This window comes from Drechmeria coniospora, chromosome 01 (assembly GCF_001625195.1).
Source record: "Drechmeria coniospora strain ARSEF 6962 chromosome 01, whole genome shotgun sequence".
Classification (NCBI taxonomy): Eukaryota; Fungi; Ascomycota; class Sordariomycetes; order Hypocreales; family Ophiocordycipitaceae; genus Drechmeria; species Drechmeria coniospora.
The window spans coordinates 1,019,884-1,039,865 of NC_054389.1; the positions used below are offsets into that span (position 1 = coordinate 1,019,884).

General features: G+C 57.4%; 4 protein-coding genes across 4 annotated transcripts; 1 reads left to right on the forward strand and 3 right to left on the reverse strand.

Annotated features, from left to right (window-relative positions):
* Window positions 1-1,715: 1,715 nt before the first annotated feature.
* DCS_00252 (uncharacterized protein) lies at window positions 1,716-9,434 on the reverse strand (the record flags this gene model as incomplete). The annotated part of the gene is made up of 1 exon (XM_040797591.1): window positions 1,716-9,434. One exon carries the CDS (start codon window positions 9,432-9,434, stop codon window positions 1,716-1,718), a length of 7,719 nt encoding a protein of 2,572 aa, XP_040658474.1.
* A 6,308-nt stretch (window positions 9,435-15,742) lies between these two features.
* Window positions 15,743-17,175, forward strand: DCS_00253 (Glycosyltransferase, ALG3; the record flags this gene model as incomplete). The annotated part of the gene is made up of 3 exons (XM_040797592.1): window positions 15,743-15,893; window positions 15,961-16,205; window positions 16,267-17,175. The coding sequence occupies 3 exons, from the start codon at window positions 15,743-15,745 to the stop codon at window positions 17,173-17,175; spliced, it is 1,305 nt and encodes a 434-aa protein (XP_040658475.1).
* Window positions 17,176-17,201: 26 nt separating this feature from the next.
* DCS_00254 (uncharacterized protein) lies at window positions 17,202-17,747 on the reverse strand (the record flags this gene model as incomplete). Its single annotated transcript, XM_040797593.1, has 2 exons — window positions 17,202-17,298; window positions 17,365-17,747. 2 exons carry the CDS (start codon window positions 17,745-17,747, stop codon window positions 17,202-17,204), a joined length of 480 nt encoding a protein of 159 aa, XP_040658476.1.
* Window positions 17,748-18,379: 632 nt separating this feature from the next.
* Window positions 18,380-19,469, reverse strand: DCS_00255 (uncharacterized protein; the record flags this gene model as incomplete). The annotated part of the gene is made up of 2 exons (XM_040797594.1): window positions 18,380-18,955; window positions 19,215-19,469. The coding sequence occupies 2 exons, from the start codon at window positions 19,467-19,469 to the stop codon at window positions 18,380-18,382; spliced, it is 831 nt and encodes a 276-aa protein (XP_040658477.1).
* Window positions 19,470-19,982: the final 513 nt, after the last annotated feature.

The following is a 19,982-nucleotide window of genomic DNA, read 5'->3' on the forward strand; positions in this document are numbered from 1 at the left end:
GCTTCTGCGTTTTCCCCCCTCCCTAACCCTCCTGATGATCAGGAAGAACGACGTACCGCCGAAGGCCTAGTTGATCTGCCACTGCCTCGGCTTATGGCAAAGAAATCAAGGCTGACGAGGAATTTTTTGGCATGGCAGACGTACCGAATCTAATGCTGAAATATCGAGTCCGTCGATAAGTCCAAGCCCCTTTGCGCACTCGAGTCAGGGCTCGGGCGGCCATGAGGATTTTCGATGAATGGTCGGCCGCTCATGCCCGGTGGCCATCGGGCAGGCGGAAACCAACAATCAGTCCCATCTGGCTCTCTACTCCGCGCGCTCATCCTTCATGCAGCGGCAGCGGTGTGCTACTGCTTTGCTTGTCTTGGACCTCTCTCGGCCGCTCACTTGCATGCTATACCGGGAGTGCCTCCTCCTACCGCCGAGTCGTCCAATCACCCTCGTCATCACCGATAGTCTTGCCAGCGTCCCAACGGAACGATCGATTTCCGTCCACATGCGTCTTCAATTCGTCGGAGAAGCAAACCCCAAGGACCGACCAGATCCGACCTGTCGACGACCTGTCTGCCGAGAGGGGCGCAAAAGTGACGCGAGCGCGTGCGTGACGACTGACGAGCCACCACGTGTATCTGTATGTATGAGCTGCAACCCCAGATGAACATGATTGCACCGCAAATCTGATTCACGAGCATGCATAAGCCCGCCGCCGCTTCTCGCATGTGGGACGGACGGCCGGATTGTCCTACTTCCACACCCGCATGACAGCACAGGTACACGACGCGGCACAGCGAACCGTCATCCTGCATATTTCTCATCTATCCTTACCAGTCCGTCATTCCGTCCTAGCAGCTTTCAGATTGCCCTGGTTCGTTCCTCAAGGGGTCGCCCAGCACAAAGTCGATGTACGATCCCGTCGTTGGCTGACACGACGGCTTGCCATGTGATGAATGGCCATGAATCTCAACCCAACGTGGCTGCCCATGAATAGTGCCGTACTTGTGACTGGCTTTCCACTCAACTGAAAGCCTCCTACTGCTGGTACCGGCTTGTACTTCTGCAAATGCTTACATGCGTCTTGTTGGATATATACAGGTCCAACTCACCATCCATCGACGAGGAACGAAGCTTGCTTACATGCGTCTTGTTGGACATATACAGGTCCAACTCACCATCCATCGACGAGGAACGAAGCATGCTTACATGCGTCTTGTTGGATATATACAGGTCCAACTCACCATCCATCGACGAGGAACGAAGCCAGCATTTGGAAGAATTCACAAGGAATCATGTCATGGAGTAACGTGTATGATAAAAAGTCTATATCTTCTTCCAGTCTCAAGTCCTATCGCCAAAAAGCACTTGGGTCATGACTATTCATTTTTCGCCCTCGAAATAAATAAAAAAACTAAACGGAAAATGCAATCATGCCATCTGCCAAACGAATGTTCTCGTTCACGCGACCGTAAAAACAAATGCTGCAATAGTCCCTTCCAACTATCCGCCAAAACGAGTGTTCGCTTTTGGAAACAAAAAAAGATGCCATCATGATACTAGAATCCTGCCATCTGCTAAAAGAGTGTGAATCATTTCAAAGCAAGAACGCTGCCTTCAAGCTCGCCGTCTATCGAAAAGAGCGTGCGCTCGGAGCCGGTCCTGGGCCCGCCAGGCTCGGTCGCGAGCGAAGAGAGGGTGTGGTCTTAGGGAGATGGTGGAGGTCACGGTGTTGGTGATCCCGTTGGGACGTCAGTGGATGTGCTTGTGGGTGGCGGCGGTGGTGGATGGGGCGGGCCATGGGTGCCATTGTGTGGTGGCCCGTGATGGCCATCGTTCTGGCCAAGGATGCCCGTGACGTTGCCGTTGTTCTGGGACGTCGAATTCGCGCCCGAGCTCGCGTCGGACGTGCCTCCGCTGGAGGAGCTGGAGCCACCGCTGCTGGTGGTCTGGCCGCCCGTGCTCGATGTTTCTCCGCCGCTGATGGTGCCGTTCGTGTTTCCGCCGACGATGGTGCCGTTCGTGTTTCCGCCCGTCAGCGTGCCACCTCCGCTCGTGCTGTTGCTGCTGCTGTTGCTCGCGTTGTCCAGGTCATTGCCGCCGCTGTTGCTGGTGCTGTTGCTGCTGCTCGCGTTGTCCAGCTGGTTGCCACCGCTCGTGCTGTTGCCTCCCTGGCTGGAGCTGTTTCCGCCCGTCAGCGTGCCGCCTCCGCTCGTGCTGTTGCTGCCGCTGCTGCTGCTGCTGACACCTCCGCCGCTCGTACTGTTGCTGCTGCTCGCATTGTCCAGCTGGTTGCCGCCACTCGTGCTGTTGCCTCCCTGGCTGGAGCTGTTGCCACCCGTCAGCGTGCCACCGCCGCTCGTGCTGTTGCTGCTGGCCATGCTCGCGTTGTCCAGGCTGTTTCCGCCGCTCGTGCTGTTGCCTCCCTGGCTTGAGCTGTTTCCGCCAGTCAGAGTGCCGCCACCGCTCGTGCTGTTGCTCGCATTGTCCAGAGCGTTGCCGCCGCTCGTGCTGTTGGCCGAGCTGGCGTTGTCGAGGTTGTTTCCTCCGCTCGTGCTGTTGGCCGAGCTGGCATTGTCGAGGTTGTTACCACCGCTCGTGCTGTTGCCGCCGCTGGCGCTCGCGTTGTTGCTGCCTCCGTTGCTGACAGACGTGCTGTTGCCGCCGTTGGCGTCGCTCGACAGTTGGTTGCCACCGCTCGTGCTGTTGCCTCCGTTGGCGCTGCTGTTGCCGCCGTTGCTGAGCGAGCTGCTGTTTCCGCCGTTGGCGTTGCTGTTGCCGCCGTTGCTTAGCGATGTGCTGTTGCCTCCGTTGGCATCGCTCGAGAGCTGGTTGCCTCCACTCGTGCTGTTGCCTCCGTTGGCGCTGCTGTTACCTCCATTGCTGAGGGATGTGCTGTTGCCACCGTTGGCATTGGCGTCGCTGTTGCCTCCGTTGCTGAGCGAGCTGCTGTTTCCGCCGTTGGCGTTGCTGTTACCTCCGTTGCTGAGCGAAGTGCTGTTGCCGCCGTTGGCGTCACTCGACAGCTGGTTCCCGCCACTGGTGCTGTTGCCTCCGTTGGCGCTGCTGTTGCCTCCGTTGCTGTTGGACGTGCTGTTGCCTCCCTGGGCATCGCTCGAGAGCTGGTTGCCTCCACTGGTACTGTTACCTCCGTTGGAAGTGCTCGCAAGCTGGTTGCCTCCGCTGGTGCTGTTGCCTCCGTTGGCGTTGCTGTTGCCTCCGTTGCTGTTGGACGTGCTGTTGCCTCCCTGTGCATCGCTCGAGAGCTGGTTGCCTCCGCTGGTGCTGTTGCCTCCGCTGGCGCTGCTGTTGCCTCCATTGCTGTTGGACGTGCTGTTGCCTCCCTGGGCATCGCTCGAGAGCTGGTTGCCTCCACTGGTACTGTTACCTCCGTTGGCGCTGGCGTTGTTGCTGCCGCCGTTGCTGTTGGACGTGCTGTTGCCTCCCTGTGCCTCGCTCGAGAGTTGGTTACCTCCGCTCGTGCTGTTTCCTCCATTGGCAGTGCTCGCAAGCTGATTTCCTCCGCTCGTGCTGTTGCCGCCATTGGCGCTGCTGTTGCCGCCGTTGCTGGTGCTGGCGAGATCGTTGCCACCGCTCGTGCTGTTGCTGCCGCTTGCATTGTCCAGGTTGTTTCCGCCGCTGTTGCTAGTACTGTTACTGCTGCTAGCACCTCCGTTGGCACCGCTCGTGCTGTTGCTGCCGCTAGCATTGTCCAAGTTGTTTCCACCGCTGTTGCTGGTGCTGTTGCTACCGCTAGCATTATCCAGCTCGTTTCCGCCGCTGTTGCTGGTGCTGTTGCTGCTGCTAGCACCTCCGTTGGCGCCACTCGTGCTGTTGCTGCCGCTGGCGTTGTCCAAGTTGTTACCACCGCTGTTGCTGGTGCTGTTGCTGCCGCTTGCGTTGTCCAGCTCATTGCCGCCGCTGTTGCTCGTGCTGTTGCTGTTGCTGCTGCTAGCACCTCCGTTGGCGCCACTCGTGCTGTTGCTGCCGCTGGCGTTGTCCAAGTTGTTACCACCGCTGTTGCTGGTGCTGTTGCTGCCGCTTGCGTTGTCCAGCTCATTGCCGCCGCTGTTGCTCGTGCTGTTGCTGTTGCTGCTGCTGGCGCCGCCCGTGGCGCCGCTCGTGCTGTTGCTGCCGCTAGCATTATCCAGCTCATTTCCGCCGCTGTTGCTGGTGCTGTTGCTGCTACTGCTGCTGCCACTGGCGTTGTCCAGATCGTTGCCTCCGCTGTTGCTGGTACTGTTTCCTCCAGCGCTGTTGCTAGAGCTGGCGAGGTCGTTCCCTCCGCTCGTGCTGTTGCTGCCGCTAGCATTATCCAGGTTGTTTCCACCGCTGTTGCTCGTACTGTTGCTACCGCTAGCATTATCCAGCTCATTTCCACCGCTATTGCTCGTGCTGTTGCTGCTACTAGCACCTCCGTTGGCGCCGCTCGTGCTGTTGCTGCTGCTTCCGCTAGCGATATCGTTTCCACCGCTATTGCTGGTGCTGTTGCTGTTGCTGCTGCTGCCACTCGCGAGATCGTTACCACCACTAGTGCTGTTGCCACCGTTGGCGCTGCTGTTGCCTCCATTGCTGGTGCTGTTGCTGCTGCTGCTGCTGCCGCTGGCGAGATCGTTTCCTCCGCTATTGCTTGTGCTGTTGCCTCCGGTGCTGCTGCTGCCACTCGCAAGATCGTTACCACCGCTAGTGCTGTTGCCTCCGTTGGCACTGCTGTTGCCACCGTTGGCGCCACTCGTGCTGTTGCTGCTGCTGCTGCTGCCACTCGCAAGATCGTTGCCACCGCTCGTGCTATTGCCACCGTTGGAGATGCTCTCGCTGCTGCCTCCAGTGCTGTTGCTGCTGCTGCTGCTGCCGCTGGCGAGATCGTTTCCTCCGCTGTTGCTCGTGCTGTTGCCTCCAGTGCTGCTGCTGCCACTTGCAAGATCGTTGCCACCGCTCGTGCTGTTGCCGCCGTTGGAGTTGCTCTCGCTGCTACCTCCGGTGCCGGTGCTGTTGCTGCTGCTGCTGCTGCCGCTAGCGAGATCGTTGCCACCGCTCGTGCTGTTGCCGCCGTTGGCGCTGCTGTTGCCTCCATTGCTAGTACTGTTGCTGCTGCTGCTGCTACCGCTGGCGAGATCATTGCCACCGCTTGTGCTGTTGCCACCGTTGGAGTTGCTCTCGCTGTTGCCTCCAGTGCTATTGCTGCTGCTGCTGCTGCCGCTGGCGAGATCATTGCCACCGCTCGTGCTGTTACCACCGTTGGAGTTGCTCTCGCTATTGCCTCCAGTGCTGTTGCTGCTGCTGCTGCTGCCACTCGCGAGATCGTTACCACCGCTAGTGCTGTTGCCTCCGTTGGCGCTGCTGTTGCCTCCGGTGCCGGTGCTGTTGCTGTTGCTGCTGCTGCCGCTGGCAATATCGTTGCCACCGCTCGTGCTGTTGCCGCCGTTGGAGTTGCTCTCACTGGTGCCTCCGGTGCCAGTGCTGTTGCTGTTGCTGCTGCTGCCGCTGGCGATATCATTGCCACCGCTTGTACTGTTGCCACCGTTGGAGTTGCTCTCGCTGGTGCCTCCGGTGCCAGTGCCGGTGCTGTTGCTGCTGCTGCTGCTGCCGCTGGCGAGATCGTTACCACCGCTTGTGCTGTTGCCACCATTGGCGCTGCTGTTGCCTCCATTGCTGGTGCTGTTGCTGCTGCTGCCGCTGGCAAGATCGTTGCCACCGCTCGTGCTGTTGCTACCGCTTGCGTTGTCCAGCTCATTGCCGCCGCTGTTGCTGGTGCTGTTGCTGTTGCTTGCACCCCCGTTGGCGCCGCTGGTGCTGTTGCTGCTGCTCTCGCCTCCATTGGCACCGCTGGTGCTGTTGCTTCCGCTGCTGCTTTGGCTGTCTAGGTTGTTGCCGCCGCTGGTGCTGTTTCCTCCATTGCTCGTGCTGGCAAGATCGTTGCCGCCGCTTGTGCTGTTGCCACCATTGGCGTTGGAGTTGCTGTCGCTATTGCCTCCGTTGCTGGTGCTGTTGCTGCCGCTGCTGCTGCCGCTGGCGAGATCATTTCCGCCGCTGTTGCTCGTGCTGTTGCCGCCGGTGCTGGCGTTGTCGAGAGCGTTGCCGCCGCTCGTGCTGTTTCCTCCGTTGCTCGTGCTGTCGAGGGCATTGCCTCCGCTGTTGCTCGACGTCGTGCTGTTGCCTCCATTGCTGGTGCTGTTATTGTCGAGGGCGTTGGTGCTGTTGCCTCCGTTGCTCGTGCTGCCGCTGGAGCTAGCAATGTCGTTGCCTCCGCTCGTGCTGTTGCCTCCGTTGCTCGTGCTGGCATTGTCGAGGGCATTGCCACCGCTCGTGCTGTTTCCGCCGTTGCTCGTGCTCGCATTGTCAAGGTCGTTGGTGCTGTTGCCTCCGTTGCTCGTGCTGGCATTGTCGAGGGCGTTGCCGCCGCTGGTGCTGTTGCCTCCGTTGCTTGTGCTGCCGCTGGTGCTTGCCAAGTCGTTGCCGCCACTGGTGCTGTTGCCGCCGCTGCTCGTGCTGGCAAGGTTGTTGGTGCTGCTGCCTCCCTCGCTTGTGCTGTTGCCGCCCGAGGCATTGCTTGCGAGCTCGTTTCCGCCCGTGTTGCCTCCGGTGCTTGTGCCGCCGGTGCTGCTGCCGCCAGTGCTGCTGCCGCCGGTGCTGCTACCTCCAGAGCTGCTGCCGCCAGTGCTGGTGCTGTTGCCGCCAGATGCACTGCCTCCGGAGCTGGTGCTATCGAGCTGGTTGCCCCCGCTGTTGCCGCCAGTGCTGTTGCCACCTTCGCTGGAGCTTGCCAGATTGTTTCCGCCACTGCTGCTGGCGTTTTCGAGGGAGTTACTGTTGCCGCTGGTGCTGTTGCCGCCTTCGCTGTTGCCGCCCTCGCTGGTGCTGTTGCCGGAGACGCTGTTGCCACCGCTGTCTCCTCCCTTGCTGTCACTGTTGCTCGAGATGCCATTGCCAGCCGAGATGTTGCTGTTGGTGTTTCCGCCCGAGCTGCTGCCGCCTTGGCCGCTGCCTCCTTGACCGTTGGCGGAAATGCCGTTGCCGGCGTCGACGTTGGTGTTGCCGCCGTTGATGTTGGTGCTGCCTCCGCTGACATTCGAGTTGCCGCCGTCGATTTTGGTATCACCGCCGTGGCTGTCACTCGACACGCCGTTGCCGGCCTGGATTCCGTTGCCAGCCTGGACGTTGGTCGCGCCTCCCTGGTTGCTGGCGGTGACACCGTTGCCCGCGCTGATGCCGTTGCCTGCGCTGATGCCGTTGCCTGCGCTGATGCCGTTGCCTGCGCTGATGCCGTTGCCGGCATTGACGTTGCTGTTGGTATCAACATTGGTGTTTCCGTTGCCGTTGCCGGCGGTGACGTGGCCGTTGTCGTTGCCGTTTGCGTTGCCGTTGCCGTTGCCGGCGTTGATGTTCACCACGATGGACGGGAGGCCAGGCTGGAATCCGGGAATGGTCAACTGCGGGGGTGCAGGACGCTGGTTGTCACCGCAGATATCGCAGGGCCACAAGGTGGCCGGCTTGTCTCCCTTCTTCACTGGCTTGCCGATGATGACGATGGGCCCTGAAGCATCCTGTTCTTGCGGCATCACCGTTCGCGCGATGCCCTTCTTTGTTGCACTATCGGCAAAGAAAGTCGGGAGTTGCTTGTCGAAGCCTGCGGGGCCTAGAACGACTGTGCTAGGGTCCAGGGGAAGCACCGGAGCCAAGGTGATGCGCGGTCCAGCCGCGTGGGCGCCCTTGATCTTGACCGTCTTGGCCGCGGGGATAGGGAATCCTCCTTTCGGTTGCTGGGGCTCGTACACGTACACTTTGCCGTCGCACTTTTCGCACTCGGGCTCGCTCATCGACACAGTCGGGTACGGTCCCTTGCCCTTTGCGCTGACGGTGACGTAAGGGGTGGCCACCGGCTTGTACTCGATGACGGTTCCGAAGCAGGCGGCACATCCAGGCTCGGGATAGTGCGTCGTCGGCTCCGGGATCGCCTCCTTTGCAGCATGAGGGTAGGTAATTGTGACGTAGCGCTCCGCGAACTGGCCTCCTGGCGCTTGTGCCTCTACCTGAAACTCTTGGCCTTGAGATTTCTTCTCATCGACTTGCTGCGGCTGGGACTGTTCTCTCTCGGGTTGCAGACCCTGGGCCTGTTGCGCCTGGTACTGCTCTCCCTGAGATTGCATTTCCTGAGCCTGTTGTGTCTGGTACTGCTCTCCGCCGGATTGTTGTTCCTGAGCCTGCTGTGTATGGAACTGCTCTCCGTCGGGTTGCTGTTCCGGAGCCTGTAGTGTCTGGAACTGCTGTCCGTCGGATTGCTGTTCCTGACCCTGTCCCCCCTCGGACTGCGGGTCATTTTGCTGCTGCCCTTGGTACTGTCGCTCCTTGAACTGGGGCCCCTGAGACTGCTGGCCTTGGTACCCTTGTCCTTGGGGCTGCTGTCCCTGGGCCTGTTGTCCCTGGGCCTGAGCCTGTTGGCCCTGGGCCTGAGCCTGTTGTCCCTGGGCCTGAGCCTGTTGTCCCTGGGCCTGAGCCTGTTGTCCCTGGGCCTGAGCCTGTTGTCCCTGGGCCTGAGCCTGTTGTCCCTGGGCCTGTTGTCCCTGGGTCTGGGCCTGTTGTCCCTGAGCCTGTTGTCCCTGAGCCTGTTGGCCCTGAGCCTGTTGACCCTGAACTTGTTGTCCCTGGGCTTGTTGTCCCTGGGCTTGTTGTCCCTGATATTGCTGTCCTTGTGCCTGTTGTTTGGTCTCAGTCTGTCCCTGGACCTGCCCCTGAGCTTGCTGCTGAGCCTGCTGCTGAGCCTGCCCCTGAGCCTGCTGCTGAGCTTGCCCCTGAGCTTGCTGCTGAGCTTGCCCCTGAGCTTGCTGCTGAGCCTGCCCCTGGGCCTGCTGCTTAGCCTGACCCGGGGCCTGCTGCTGAGCTTGCCCCTGAGCTTGCTGCTGAGCCTGCCCCTGAGCTTGCTGCTGAGCCTGCCCCTGGGCCTGCTGCTGAGCTTGCTGTTGAGCCTGCCCCTGAGCCTGTTGCTGAGTCTGTTGCTGAGATTGTTGCTGAGCCTGTTTCTGAGATTGTTGCTGAGATTGTTGCTGAGATTGTTGCTGAGACTGTGACTTCTGCAGCTCGGGAACCTGCCCGTTCTGCACGCCTTGTCCGTTTTGTCCGTTCTGGTTCGAGCCGCTGCCCCCTTGGGGTCCCCAGCTGGCGGGAGACTGTTGTCCAAGGTCTATAGTTTGTCCATTTTCGGCACCGCCTCCGGGGAGGGGCCAATAGCTGGTTGATTTGAAGGGCTTGCTGCCGTGGGCAACAGAGTTCCATTCATTCTTCGTCGATTCATCGCAGTCGTCGCCTAGTACGACACGGGCTGTCGTCTCAAAGATGATGCGAGGGGTGCCGCCATTCCGGAGAGGGTGTGCGGCGACGGCCGAGAGCTTCAGGAGTGCGAGCAAGCCGAGGCCAGCACTTGGCCACCGACGGCTGCCGGCCTTCATCTTGCAAGAGGTGAAGATGAAAAATAGAGAGTGTGTGATGCTATGACAGAGAGTGTGTGATGATATGACAGAGAGTGTGTGATGACAGAGAGTGTGTGATGATACAGTGAGCGTTTAATGTCTGATATGACGTGTATGATATGGTAGAGAGTGTGTGAGTGTCTTGATGGGAGGGAATGAGTGTGAAGTTAGGAAGAAATGAATGTATCAGCTCAGGAGCGGAAGAGACTGGATAGACTGCCGACAGAGCGGAGCGTGCTCTTTGCGGCGCCGTGCGATGTGCGAGAGAGGAGGAGCTGTTGGAGTTTTTCGAGAGGTCATGACGAAGTTCTCGGCCGATGATTTATAGAAAGTTGGTTGAAGCATCATGGCGGCAATCGCGTACGCGCCCCGTAGTCCATTTACACGTCGTAGCACCTGGAATTCGATCAAGAACTCGCGAGAGCAAGCAGGTCGAATGAATTTAGTACGCGTTGAGTGCGTCCCAGGCCCATCACGCGTTAAGTGCCACTGCCACTCGCGAAATGCTGGTGGTAGGTAGTACGCTCTTCGTTCCGCAGCCCATACGGAATGCATGTGCCTCAGGTGGCGCCGAGCACATCCAGAGGAGCGGTCGCCGCTGCTCCGGCGACAAGTTTGAAAAAGGGTGACGGTACTCTTTCCAGCAGCTCGGTAGCCATCTTTCAGATATCGAACTGGTCCTCATCCCCATCTCTCTGGTTTTCCTCCTTCCTGCCGTCCATCAGCGCAGATGGATTCGATGAGAACGAGCAGCACACGGCACGTACACGTCCGTTGCCACCCGCGTCGGGCAGCACTACCGACGATGCCGCCCTTGAAGATTAGGTGCGGCTGCTCCGAGATGCCACTTGAGACAGAGATCTTCAGCTTTGGCCGGACATGTCTCAGACATTTCAGTTGAGCCAGGGGGGGTATTCCCCGGCCATCGGGCTCCTACCAGGTGCCTGGTTCGCACCGATCGCCTCGAGGAATGCAAGGTACGAGCAGATCGGGAATTCCATCGGATCTCCTCGTTTTGGTCTAGGGCCTTCTCCGCTTCATCCCCTCGCCCTTTGCGACGGCACATGGAGGCGCGCAGGCCGACTATCGTCGTGCCTCATGGTGAATGCATTCTTCTTTTTTCCATCGACCGGAGCGACGCGAGCAACCCGAATCTGGACGACGGGCTCGAACTTGCTCGGCTCGGTTTGTCGAGACGCACGGAGCGAATGTTCCGTCCAACCTGAGGGATGAGGGTGGAGGGTTGGGGGGGGGGGGGGGGACAACGGGATAGGCAACGACATGTGTGCTCTCCGTATGAGCCAGGAAATACGGACGAGCTATGTGAACTTCATGACGATACGTACGGGTACGTAGATATGACGTCCTCGCTGATAGATGCCGTAAAATCGGAAAACCGAGAAATCGGAAAACCGGGAAACCGGTTGATCAGGGTCTTGAGCGTTCAATCTGTGCTACGGAAGACTGCTTTGGGACAAGCTGGACCTCGACGTCCCTCAGCCGAAGGGATAGGGGGGGGGGGGTGAAGAAAAGGTGGGGAGGACCGAATATGGCTAGCCGGTGCCTGACGTGCCTGACGTCTTGGCATTGAGGCGGCAGGTGGGCCGATCTGGCCAGCGCCACGCCCCACCTGCTGCTTCCCTAACGCTCAGCCAAGCCATCCCAAAGTTCGGAGTCGGGTATAATGGTGAGCACGGAGTACGGATACTTGGTTCACTATTAGCTTACTTGTGCTCCGTACATGGGCGCATCTTTCTCCTCGTCCGCAGTACCCGTGCCGTACATTGGTGAGCACCATCATCCCTTCTACGGAATCCGCCATGTCGCCGCCCAAGATGCAAAGGGATGGAAGCCGGTTGCCGTCGCAGTCGTCACCCCGCGCCACTTTGTCCTCCGCACCGCTGTTGCCGTAAGTACAAGTATCCATTGTAGGTAGGTGCACGGAGTACTTCCGTACTTGTAGTCTGTATACGTAATCGTGGTTGATGGTGGGCGCCTTCCTTCCTTGCCCATGGTTACTCGCTCATGTTCGGATTACTTGGTACGGAGTACATGCTCCGTAAATGTACATGCTCCGTACCTGTACATGCTCCGTTCATGTACTTACAGGACTTCATACGCCTGTCTTGCAAGCACACGTCCATGTAAGTACAGGTCCTAATACCTTGGGCAGAGCATGGAGAACAAGTATGCACTGCTTTGTTGCGCACATAGACCGACCTGTCGCATCGGTGCTCGTCCTTACTTCTACCTGCGCTGCGAGTGGTTCATGCTCAAGTACGGAGTACAGGCAATAGTAATGCATGCCTGGGCACCTACCTAGTACCTAGTTCTGTAATTAATAATACTTGCAGACTACAAGTACGGAGTAAAAGTACACCTGCAGTTGCAGTGTAGGTACTGTACGGAGTACCTACATACCTACCTCAGTATGTAGGTACCTAGTAGGTAAGTATGCAGTACGTATCGTACATGTCTGTGGTACGCAGACGGGCAAAACCCCGCTAACCCAGGCACGAAATAATTGCCTTCACACTTTTCAAACAATCCAGCTTGTAGCCCTCTCACACGTTTCACGGGCGAGCGTTACACGACCATCGCGACGCGTTCATCTTCACCGAGCCCACTCACACACTTCTGCAAAGTGCAGATACACCCAAAAGCTCCGCCAGCCACGCGAAAAGGGCATCGGTTTGCACATGCCACGATGCTAAGCCTTGTCAAGATTTGAATCCACGGATCTGAATGGACAGCAATCCTATCTATAGAGCCGTCCGACTGGCGGCTGCTGCCGCTCATGCGCACAGGGTTCCGTACTCGACGAAAATGGCCCACCTACCTGGCATTGCCACTCCAGCATACGTTCTGGTGCGAGGATGGGTGCGAGGCCGGCGCAGACGGTAGTGTGAAAATAGCAGTGAATGAATTCCATCTTGCCTACATTCTTTCTGGCGAAGAAGAGGTCATCGAAATGTCCAACAAGTCGTAGAGCAATGCCGGACGGCGTGGTGGAGGGCATCTTCTGCGGCATGCGTCTCGCCGCCATCAGCAACAACTGTCAGTGCTGGCCAAGCCGTCGGCCCAGGTTTTCATTGCACCTGGTCGAGTGGCGTGCATTCTGCCCGCGCTTCGCGACGAGTGCTTTGAAAGACGGGGTCCCATGCTGGCATTGTAGGATACATACGACGCGGCACGCGCAGGCTCTCTCGTCACCATCATCACTGTAAAAGCGAGGGTCGCATGACGGCATCGTCCGGGACGTGTAAAGTGGCACGCGTTCCCGTCGGCGTTCGCAACCACGACTGCGAAAATCGAAGGAGGTCACATGTTGGGCGTTGTACGGAACGCGTAAAGTGGCACGCGTCTGCTCGCCATGCGCAACCACGAATGCAAAGGTTGCTGGTACCGCTGAACGGCTTGCGCAGCAACCACCACGTGGGCCACGGCACCCTCCGATGGTGCGGATGAAAGACGCGTGCGGGGGAAAAGTCTTCATGCCATCCACCGAGCACGTAGGGGAATACGTGTAAAGTGGTCGCTTCGCTGGAGGGTGCATGAGTTGACCGTGTAGAGTGCTCTGCGAAGCACCTTGAATCAAGCCTGCTCGGCGACGAGGTACCAGTCGGCGCCGACGGACTGGGTACTCTGCGCTGGCACCTAGATTTTGCCCGCGGATACAATGGAATAAGAAACACGCTAAGCATTCCCTTGTGGCTGGCTGGCGTTGACGGCAACCGTGCCGATCTACCCACCGACTCCAGAATCCCACCCCCTTGCGTCCAGGAATGGAGCCGAGGCTACGAAGGCATGGTCTCAGGTCTCAGGTGCTCGTACGTCAAGGGCCATGCATCTCGACGCAGGTACAGATACGAAGTAATATGTGAAAATGGTTGGGAATGGATGTCGTACAATGCGAAACGTGCGCACTTAAGGAAGACCTTCAAGTATGTCGAGATGTCGCCTCGAGCCGGTTGGACCGGCCAAAGACAGAGAGACGGGAAGCATATCCGACGCAAAAGTGTACGTGAGCTCTTGGGTGAGCAGGAGAAAGTCCTCTGTCGGCAGCCGAAATCAGCCACCAAAACCCCCGCCGTGGATATCGAATTGATATTCATGGAGGAGGCCGGGGGTGGGTTCCTCTCTACCCTCTGGGGACACCTTGTGAGCTGCCTCCTGGGATCAATGCCACCCGAAGCCACGACGGCACAGCAACACCACGATGGCGTGGCTTCGCAGAATGTTCATCGAGAAAAGGAAGGTGGATTTCGGATACTGACCATGGGATACTGACCCTTTGCAGGAGAACGCGAGCGCCATCCGTCGTTTGGTTCTCGCGAATAGAGCAAATGGCACACATATCCTGGACGCGCGCCTTGACACCTTTGGTTTACAAAGACGCCTCGTTAGCAAAATGGCGATAAAATTCAGTTGCGCCAAAAGAAGAGTATCGCTGTGTTTGCGATGACATGTTGCTGATAATCCAAGGAGGCATGTGCGGTGGAAGCTTCCAATAATCAACAGCACACAGCCTGACGAAGCCGAATGCCGTTGGTGGGTATTTTTGGTCGCTCGTGATTACGCATGCCTAAGAAGCAGCGCTGGACAGACTGCCATGCAACAGCCCAAGTCACTGGTTTGATAAAAAGTCATGTAGTGTTTCCATGCTCTGGCTGCATTTATCAATGCCTGCTCCCTTGACCTATCCACATCCCTGACGGAATGAGTGGTGGCCCTTCAGGCAGCCATCGCAGCACGCAGCTTACCCTAGAGAACACATTGCCATGGTTTGCTGAATGCCACGCCGTGCCGAGAGGGCAATTGACCGTCATACTCGTAGATATTATATGAAGCGCTTTACCCAGCACGAAGAATCGTTGCTTTGGTTGAGAATTCTTCCGCTGAATAGTCCAGTGCCTCCCGAACTGGAGCTGGTAAGTGTTGGGCCATTTGCCAGGGCAATGTTTTGGCTTCTTTTCTAGGTGCGCTCGGGGGGAGCAAGTATGCATATTTCAGCTGGTAATTCGATATGAACGCATTAGAAGCACACAATAATGCACCGAGAGGCAGAATACGCGTGCAATCAGGCTAGGTAAGCAGATCAAATTTGGCTCGGGACCTGTTACCTCTGACGTTCAAAGTGGTGGCGGGCGCAACGGTTGCAGGTGAAAATAGCATGACTGACTAATCATGGTCACAGCCGTGCTGGTGGTGAAGGGAGCTGTGGCAATAAGATATCCACGGCGGGGGTTTGGTGGCTGATTCAGCGGCTGAGTGGAACGCCGCCGCTATTTTCCGTCCGTACGCTGACTTGGTACTGTGTGTGCAGGTTGTGCAAGGGCAGTGTTCTGCCTGGCAGCAGTACTGCAGGAGTAGGGACGCATAACTGTGGCCCTGGGCAGTATATATTAGATGAGTATCCTATTGGGTTGCTACGAACTGACCCCAGTAAGGCACAAGCAGTGGCCGAGCTACTAGCTATTGCGCAATCTGGCGCCCCCTTGTTGCGTTATACAGCAAAAGGGTACGGAGTACGGAGTACGTGTATTACGTATTGACAAAGCTGATACTTTGTCAATTAGCCACGCTTATGAGGGCCGTTGCCATCTCTTAACCATTCATTATACTTGTGCTTAGCCCAAGTCCATAACAGCTACTAACGAAAGCTACAGTACATATTAAAGATACTCTTTGCTACCACGCAAGGCACAAGCAGTGGCCATGCTCCTAGCCGTTGGGCCGCCATACGGCGCCCCCTTATTGCAACTAGCAAAAGGGTACGTATTGACAAAGCTGACTCTTTGTCAATTAGCCACGCTTATAAGGGCCGTTGCCATCTCTCTCTTTCACCAGCATACAGTACTTGGGCATAGCCCAAGACCATATCACTCTTCTAAGGAGTCGTGGCTAATTGTTATGGTCTTGGGCTATGCCCAGGTATGATGGTTAAGAGACAGCAATGGCCCTCAGGTTAAAGTCCGGGTAGTTATTTACATAACGGTGTCCACTTTTACGCCTATTTAAACATCAAAAAGAACACCAATATATTGATTCTGACCTATTTTACTCCGTATAATACTCGATTCGTCATAGCCCTAGTCAGGGCGTACCCCCCCTATTACCTGTTGCATTATAATACGACCTGCACACACACTACTTACAGTACACTCAGCGGTTGCCAACAGCCTTCCGTATCTCGGCGACTTGCCACACGCGGCCCAAGGCGAACTTCGGACACAGGCGTTGCTGCGTGACCAGACCTCCGGTCGGCTTCGCACGCTTCATCCACCATGTCGGCATCCTCGTCGCCCAGGTACCATGACGCGTGGCGCCTTGGCCTCGACATGGCGACAGGCCGACATGCGCTGTCCTCCTGCATCCCACCCATACTCTGGCTCCTCGACGCCGCCCTCTGCGGGCTCATCATATGGAAGATTCCCTGTGAGTCTCGGCCGCAGCCTGCCTCCCGATTGCCATTCATCCTTTGTGCGCTGACGGTGTGGAAAAGACACGGAAATCGACTGGGTCGCCTACATGGAGCAGGTCGCCCAGTTCGTCGCCGGCGAACGAGACTACAGCAGCATCAAGGGCGGCACCGGCCCGCTCGTCTATCCTGCCGCACACGTTTACACGTACACGGGGCTGTACTACCTGACCGATGGCGGAAAAAACATCCTGCTTGCCCAGCAGCTGTTTGCCATCCTCTACATGGCGACGCTGGCGCTCGTCATGCTGTGCTACCGGCAGGCCAAGGTGAGCAGGCAGTCGTCGGCGGCCGTGATGAGGAGATGCGTGCTGACCCGACGTCGCCCAGGCCCCTCCCTACATCTTCCCCCTCCTCATCCTGTCCAAGCGGCTTCATAGCGTATTCGTCTTGCGATGCTTCAACGACTGCTTTGCCGTATTTTTCCTCTGGCTCGCCATCTTCTGCTTTCAGAAGAAGCACTGGACCATGGGCAGCTTGGCCTACAGCTGGGGTCTCGGCATCAAAATGTCACTGCTGCTCGTCCTCCCGGCCGTCGCCATCGTCCTCTTTCTCGGACGAGGCTTTTCCGGCAGCCTACGCTTGGCCTGGCTGATGGTGCAGCTCCAGATCGTCATTGCCGTCCCCTTCCTGTCCCACAACTGGCAGGCCTACCTCGGCCGCGCCTTCGAGTTGACGCGCCAGTTCAAGTACGAGTGGACCGTCAACTGGCGGATGCTGGGCGAGGACCTGTTCCTGAGCAGATGGCTGGCTCTGGCGCTGCTCGCTGGACATGTCATCGTCCTGGTCATATTCATTGCCACGAGATGGCTCCGACCGGCGGCCACGCCACTATCTGTCATGATTCCGGCTCTCCTCAAGGGCGAGTCTCCCTTTACTCGGCCGCAGCAGCAGCAGGTGGCCAGCCGGGTGACGCCCGCCTACGTCTTGACGACCGTTCTGTCCGCCAACGTCATCGGCCTTGTCTTTGCCCGCTCCCTTCACTATCAGTTCTATGCCTACCTCGCCTGGTCGACGCCGTACCTGCTGTGGAAGGCATCGCCGCACCCGCTGCTCGTCTTTCCACTCTGGCTGATGCAGGAATGGGCTTGGAACGTGTTCCCGAGCACGGATGCGAGCTCCACCGTCGTCGTCAACGTTCTCCTCACCACCGTCGTCCTGCTGTACTTTGGCACCGCCAAGGAGGGAAAGGAGGGCGTCGGCAAGGATGCGGCCGCGGCCGAGGCAAAGAACAAATGACGCGACGTGCTGACTCGGTCGGTCCGTCACTCCTCCTCGGAGTCGCTCGGCGGCATCTTGCCGACGTTGGATTCGTCCTCGGAGTCGTCGAGGTCGTATGTGTTCCTCGTGAACTCTTTCGGCCTAGAACGATTCCACTCAGCCACGGCCCGGGGCTCATGCTCCCCTCTCAATAATCATCAGCCGTACCAGTAAGCCTGCTTCCTCCACAGCTTCTCGTCGCGGACAATGTTGACAATCTCCCCGGCAGCGCGCGTATCCTCCGAACCGTCATCGTACCTCTCGGCGAGAGCAAAACCGCCACGCTTTATCCATATCGTGTTGCGGAAGCGCTGGGCAAGCTCGAGGATGACGGGCTTCTTGCTGGGCAGTTCGCAGGCGTAGAGATTGTTGCCCTGGGGTTTGACGACCCGCACGACCGTCTGGTTCGGCTTCAGCTCATCGGGAGGCGTGAGGGCCTCCTCTGCGGCGGCGAGGACGTTGCGTTTCGGGCGACCCATGGCAATGATCAAGCAGCAACCAGGCAGTCGGCGGTCATGATTTTTGGCATAAGTATTGGAAGAAGCTAACATGGATTGAAGCCAGAAATTAGTTGGTCATGAAGTGGAGACCTTCCTCATTGTGGATTGTGGGGCAGCAAATGGCCTACCTACAGTAGCACATTCACCGGCGCGCAAGTATTATTACTTAATTAATACTTGCACTTAATTACACAACTACTGTACAGTACAGTATTACTGGAATATGGAGTAATACTGAGTGTACTGTATTTACAATACACCCAAGCACAGCGTTGTATTTACAACAATGACTACCCGTATATTGAGTAATCAATTATTGTCTCTTCGTCTTAAGAATGAGCAGCTGAAACTTTCAGTGAATGAACACCACTCTCATGCCAGGGGCTACGAGAGATACATGAAACAAGACAACGGTCCGACAGTAGATAGCGGTGGCGTATCAATACCCGGAAGTTCAATCCATCGTGACGTGACTCGGCTCGTTAGACTGTCATGGAAGGTGGCAGCAAAGCCGCCAGCGATTTATCAGTCCATCACTTTGCGCCCTTGTGACGCAGTCTCGTTGGCATCGGAGTTGGAGCCTGTCGCTGATAGGCCGCTGCAGGTTTCTTCGGGTTCGCCCAGGTCTCGTTCGTCATAACCCATTCGTAGGCTCCTGAGTAAAGCCAGTTCTTATGGAATGGCTAGTACGATCCATCGGTAAATCGTCGACAGCTGAACAAAGCTGCTTGATGTAAGCCGGCATCCATTGCTGATGGATACGCATTATGATCTGCAATGTTGTAGATGTTGCACTTTCGAATATCATGGCGGTAGTGTTGGATATTCGTGCCATCCACTTCTGCATAGTGCCCGTATATCCGAACGTTCTGGTTGTCGTGCGAGAAGGAGAAGCCAAGGATTTGACGGCGAACCTCCGATTCCCCGCCGGCAAGTTGGAAAATCTGAACCACGTCGCGCAGGGCGATCGTCAGACTGTGCGCGTTCTTGTTGTCGGCCTCATCAAGTGCTTCCCTTCCGCGTTTGACCTCACTTGCGAGGAACGGGAAGAGCATCCTTGACGTCGCCATACAGTCGGACTTGGCTTCGCTAGACGCATTGCTGATCAAGGGTTGGAGCTTCTGCAACTGTTGAGCTGTAAATGCGCTGCGGTTGAAACCGACGCAATAGTCGAGTTTCGGAGCAGGTCCAGTGAGAGGTCGAGCGTTGCACCAAACCTCATCGACGCCTTCAACCAAGCACTTGAGTTCCGAGTGGCTCTGCAGGGGGCACGATGAGATGAGACAGATCACGGAAGACCTTTGCCTGATTGCGGCCAATACGACCGGTGCAGAATGGGTCAAAGACAACTTCTTCAAGGGGCGTGTTCTGAGGGAGTGGTTCGAACGTCTTAGAGATCGGTGCAGAGAGTCCTGGCCTCGTCGGGGATGCCAGAGCCGGACTTCTTCAAGTAGCCTTTTTGACCTGCAAGAATCAACCTGTATCGCGTCCCGATGTGATGTCGTCTTTTCGTCTGACTGATGGCTGTTCCTCGAGTATGGTCTGCGCCTCCGCGTTGTCGCCCTTGGTCTCGCCAGGAACGGCGCCATCCTCGGCCATCAATCTCAGCCCCGGCTGTTCTTGACACCCAATCTGCGACACGCTTGTCATGGAGTTCGGAATGCTTGGTCCGCTTGCGTTGGCTGCGATCGTATAGATTCTTGTTGGTGCACTGAAGCTTTCGGCCTCGCCATGAATGGAGAGTGATTCATCGTGGCCAGTACGCCGGGTCATGCCGGCTTTGGATTCTTATTTCGAGCGCACCCATTGGGATCCGGCCCCATTGGCCTCGTCATCTGGCCTGCGGTAGCAGAACATGGTTGTTTTTGGAGCAGTTGGTAGATGTCGAAGGTCGCGGTTGCGGTCCGAGGGGGTGGACATAACGTGAGATGTTGGGAATGAAGGACGTCGGCGAGTGTCCTTGATGGGCCTGACGCCCTCGAGGGTACCACCGGCGGCAACGGCTCTATATCTGCCATCCAATCAATCGCTCGTCAGCTGGCGGGAGGTAATTAGCATGGATATGAAGCCGAGTAGCTACCTGGCGTACGTTCTCGTCCAACACACCCGAAGTTGTGAACCACCGTGACGATGGGATGAAGTCTGGATGCGGCTATCTCGCAGCCAATTCACATCATCTTCATCAGAAACCAGTCATCACATGCGCAGGCGCAACTGCTCGCCTGTTTGCCTCAGTGCTCTGATTTAACATGACGTCGAACTTGGTCCTTGAGAGTTTTGGTGGGG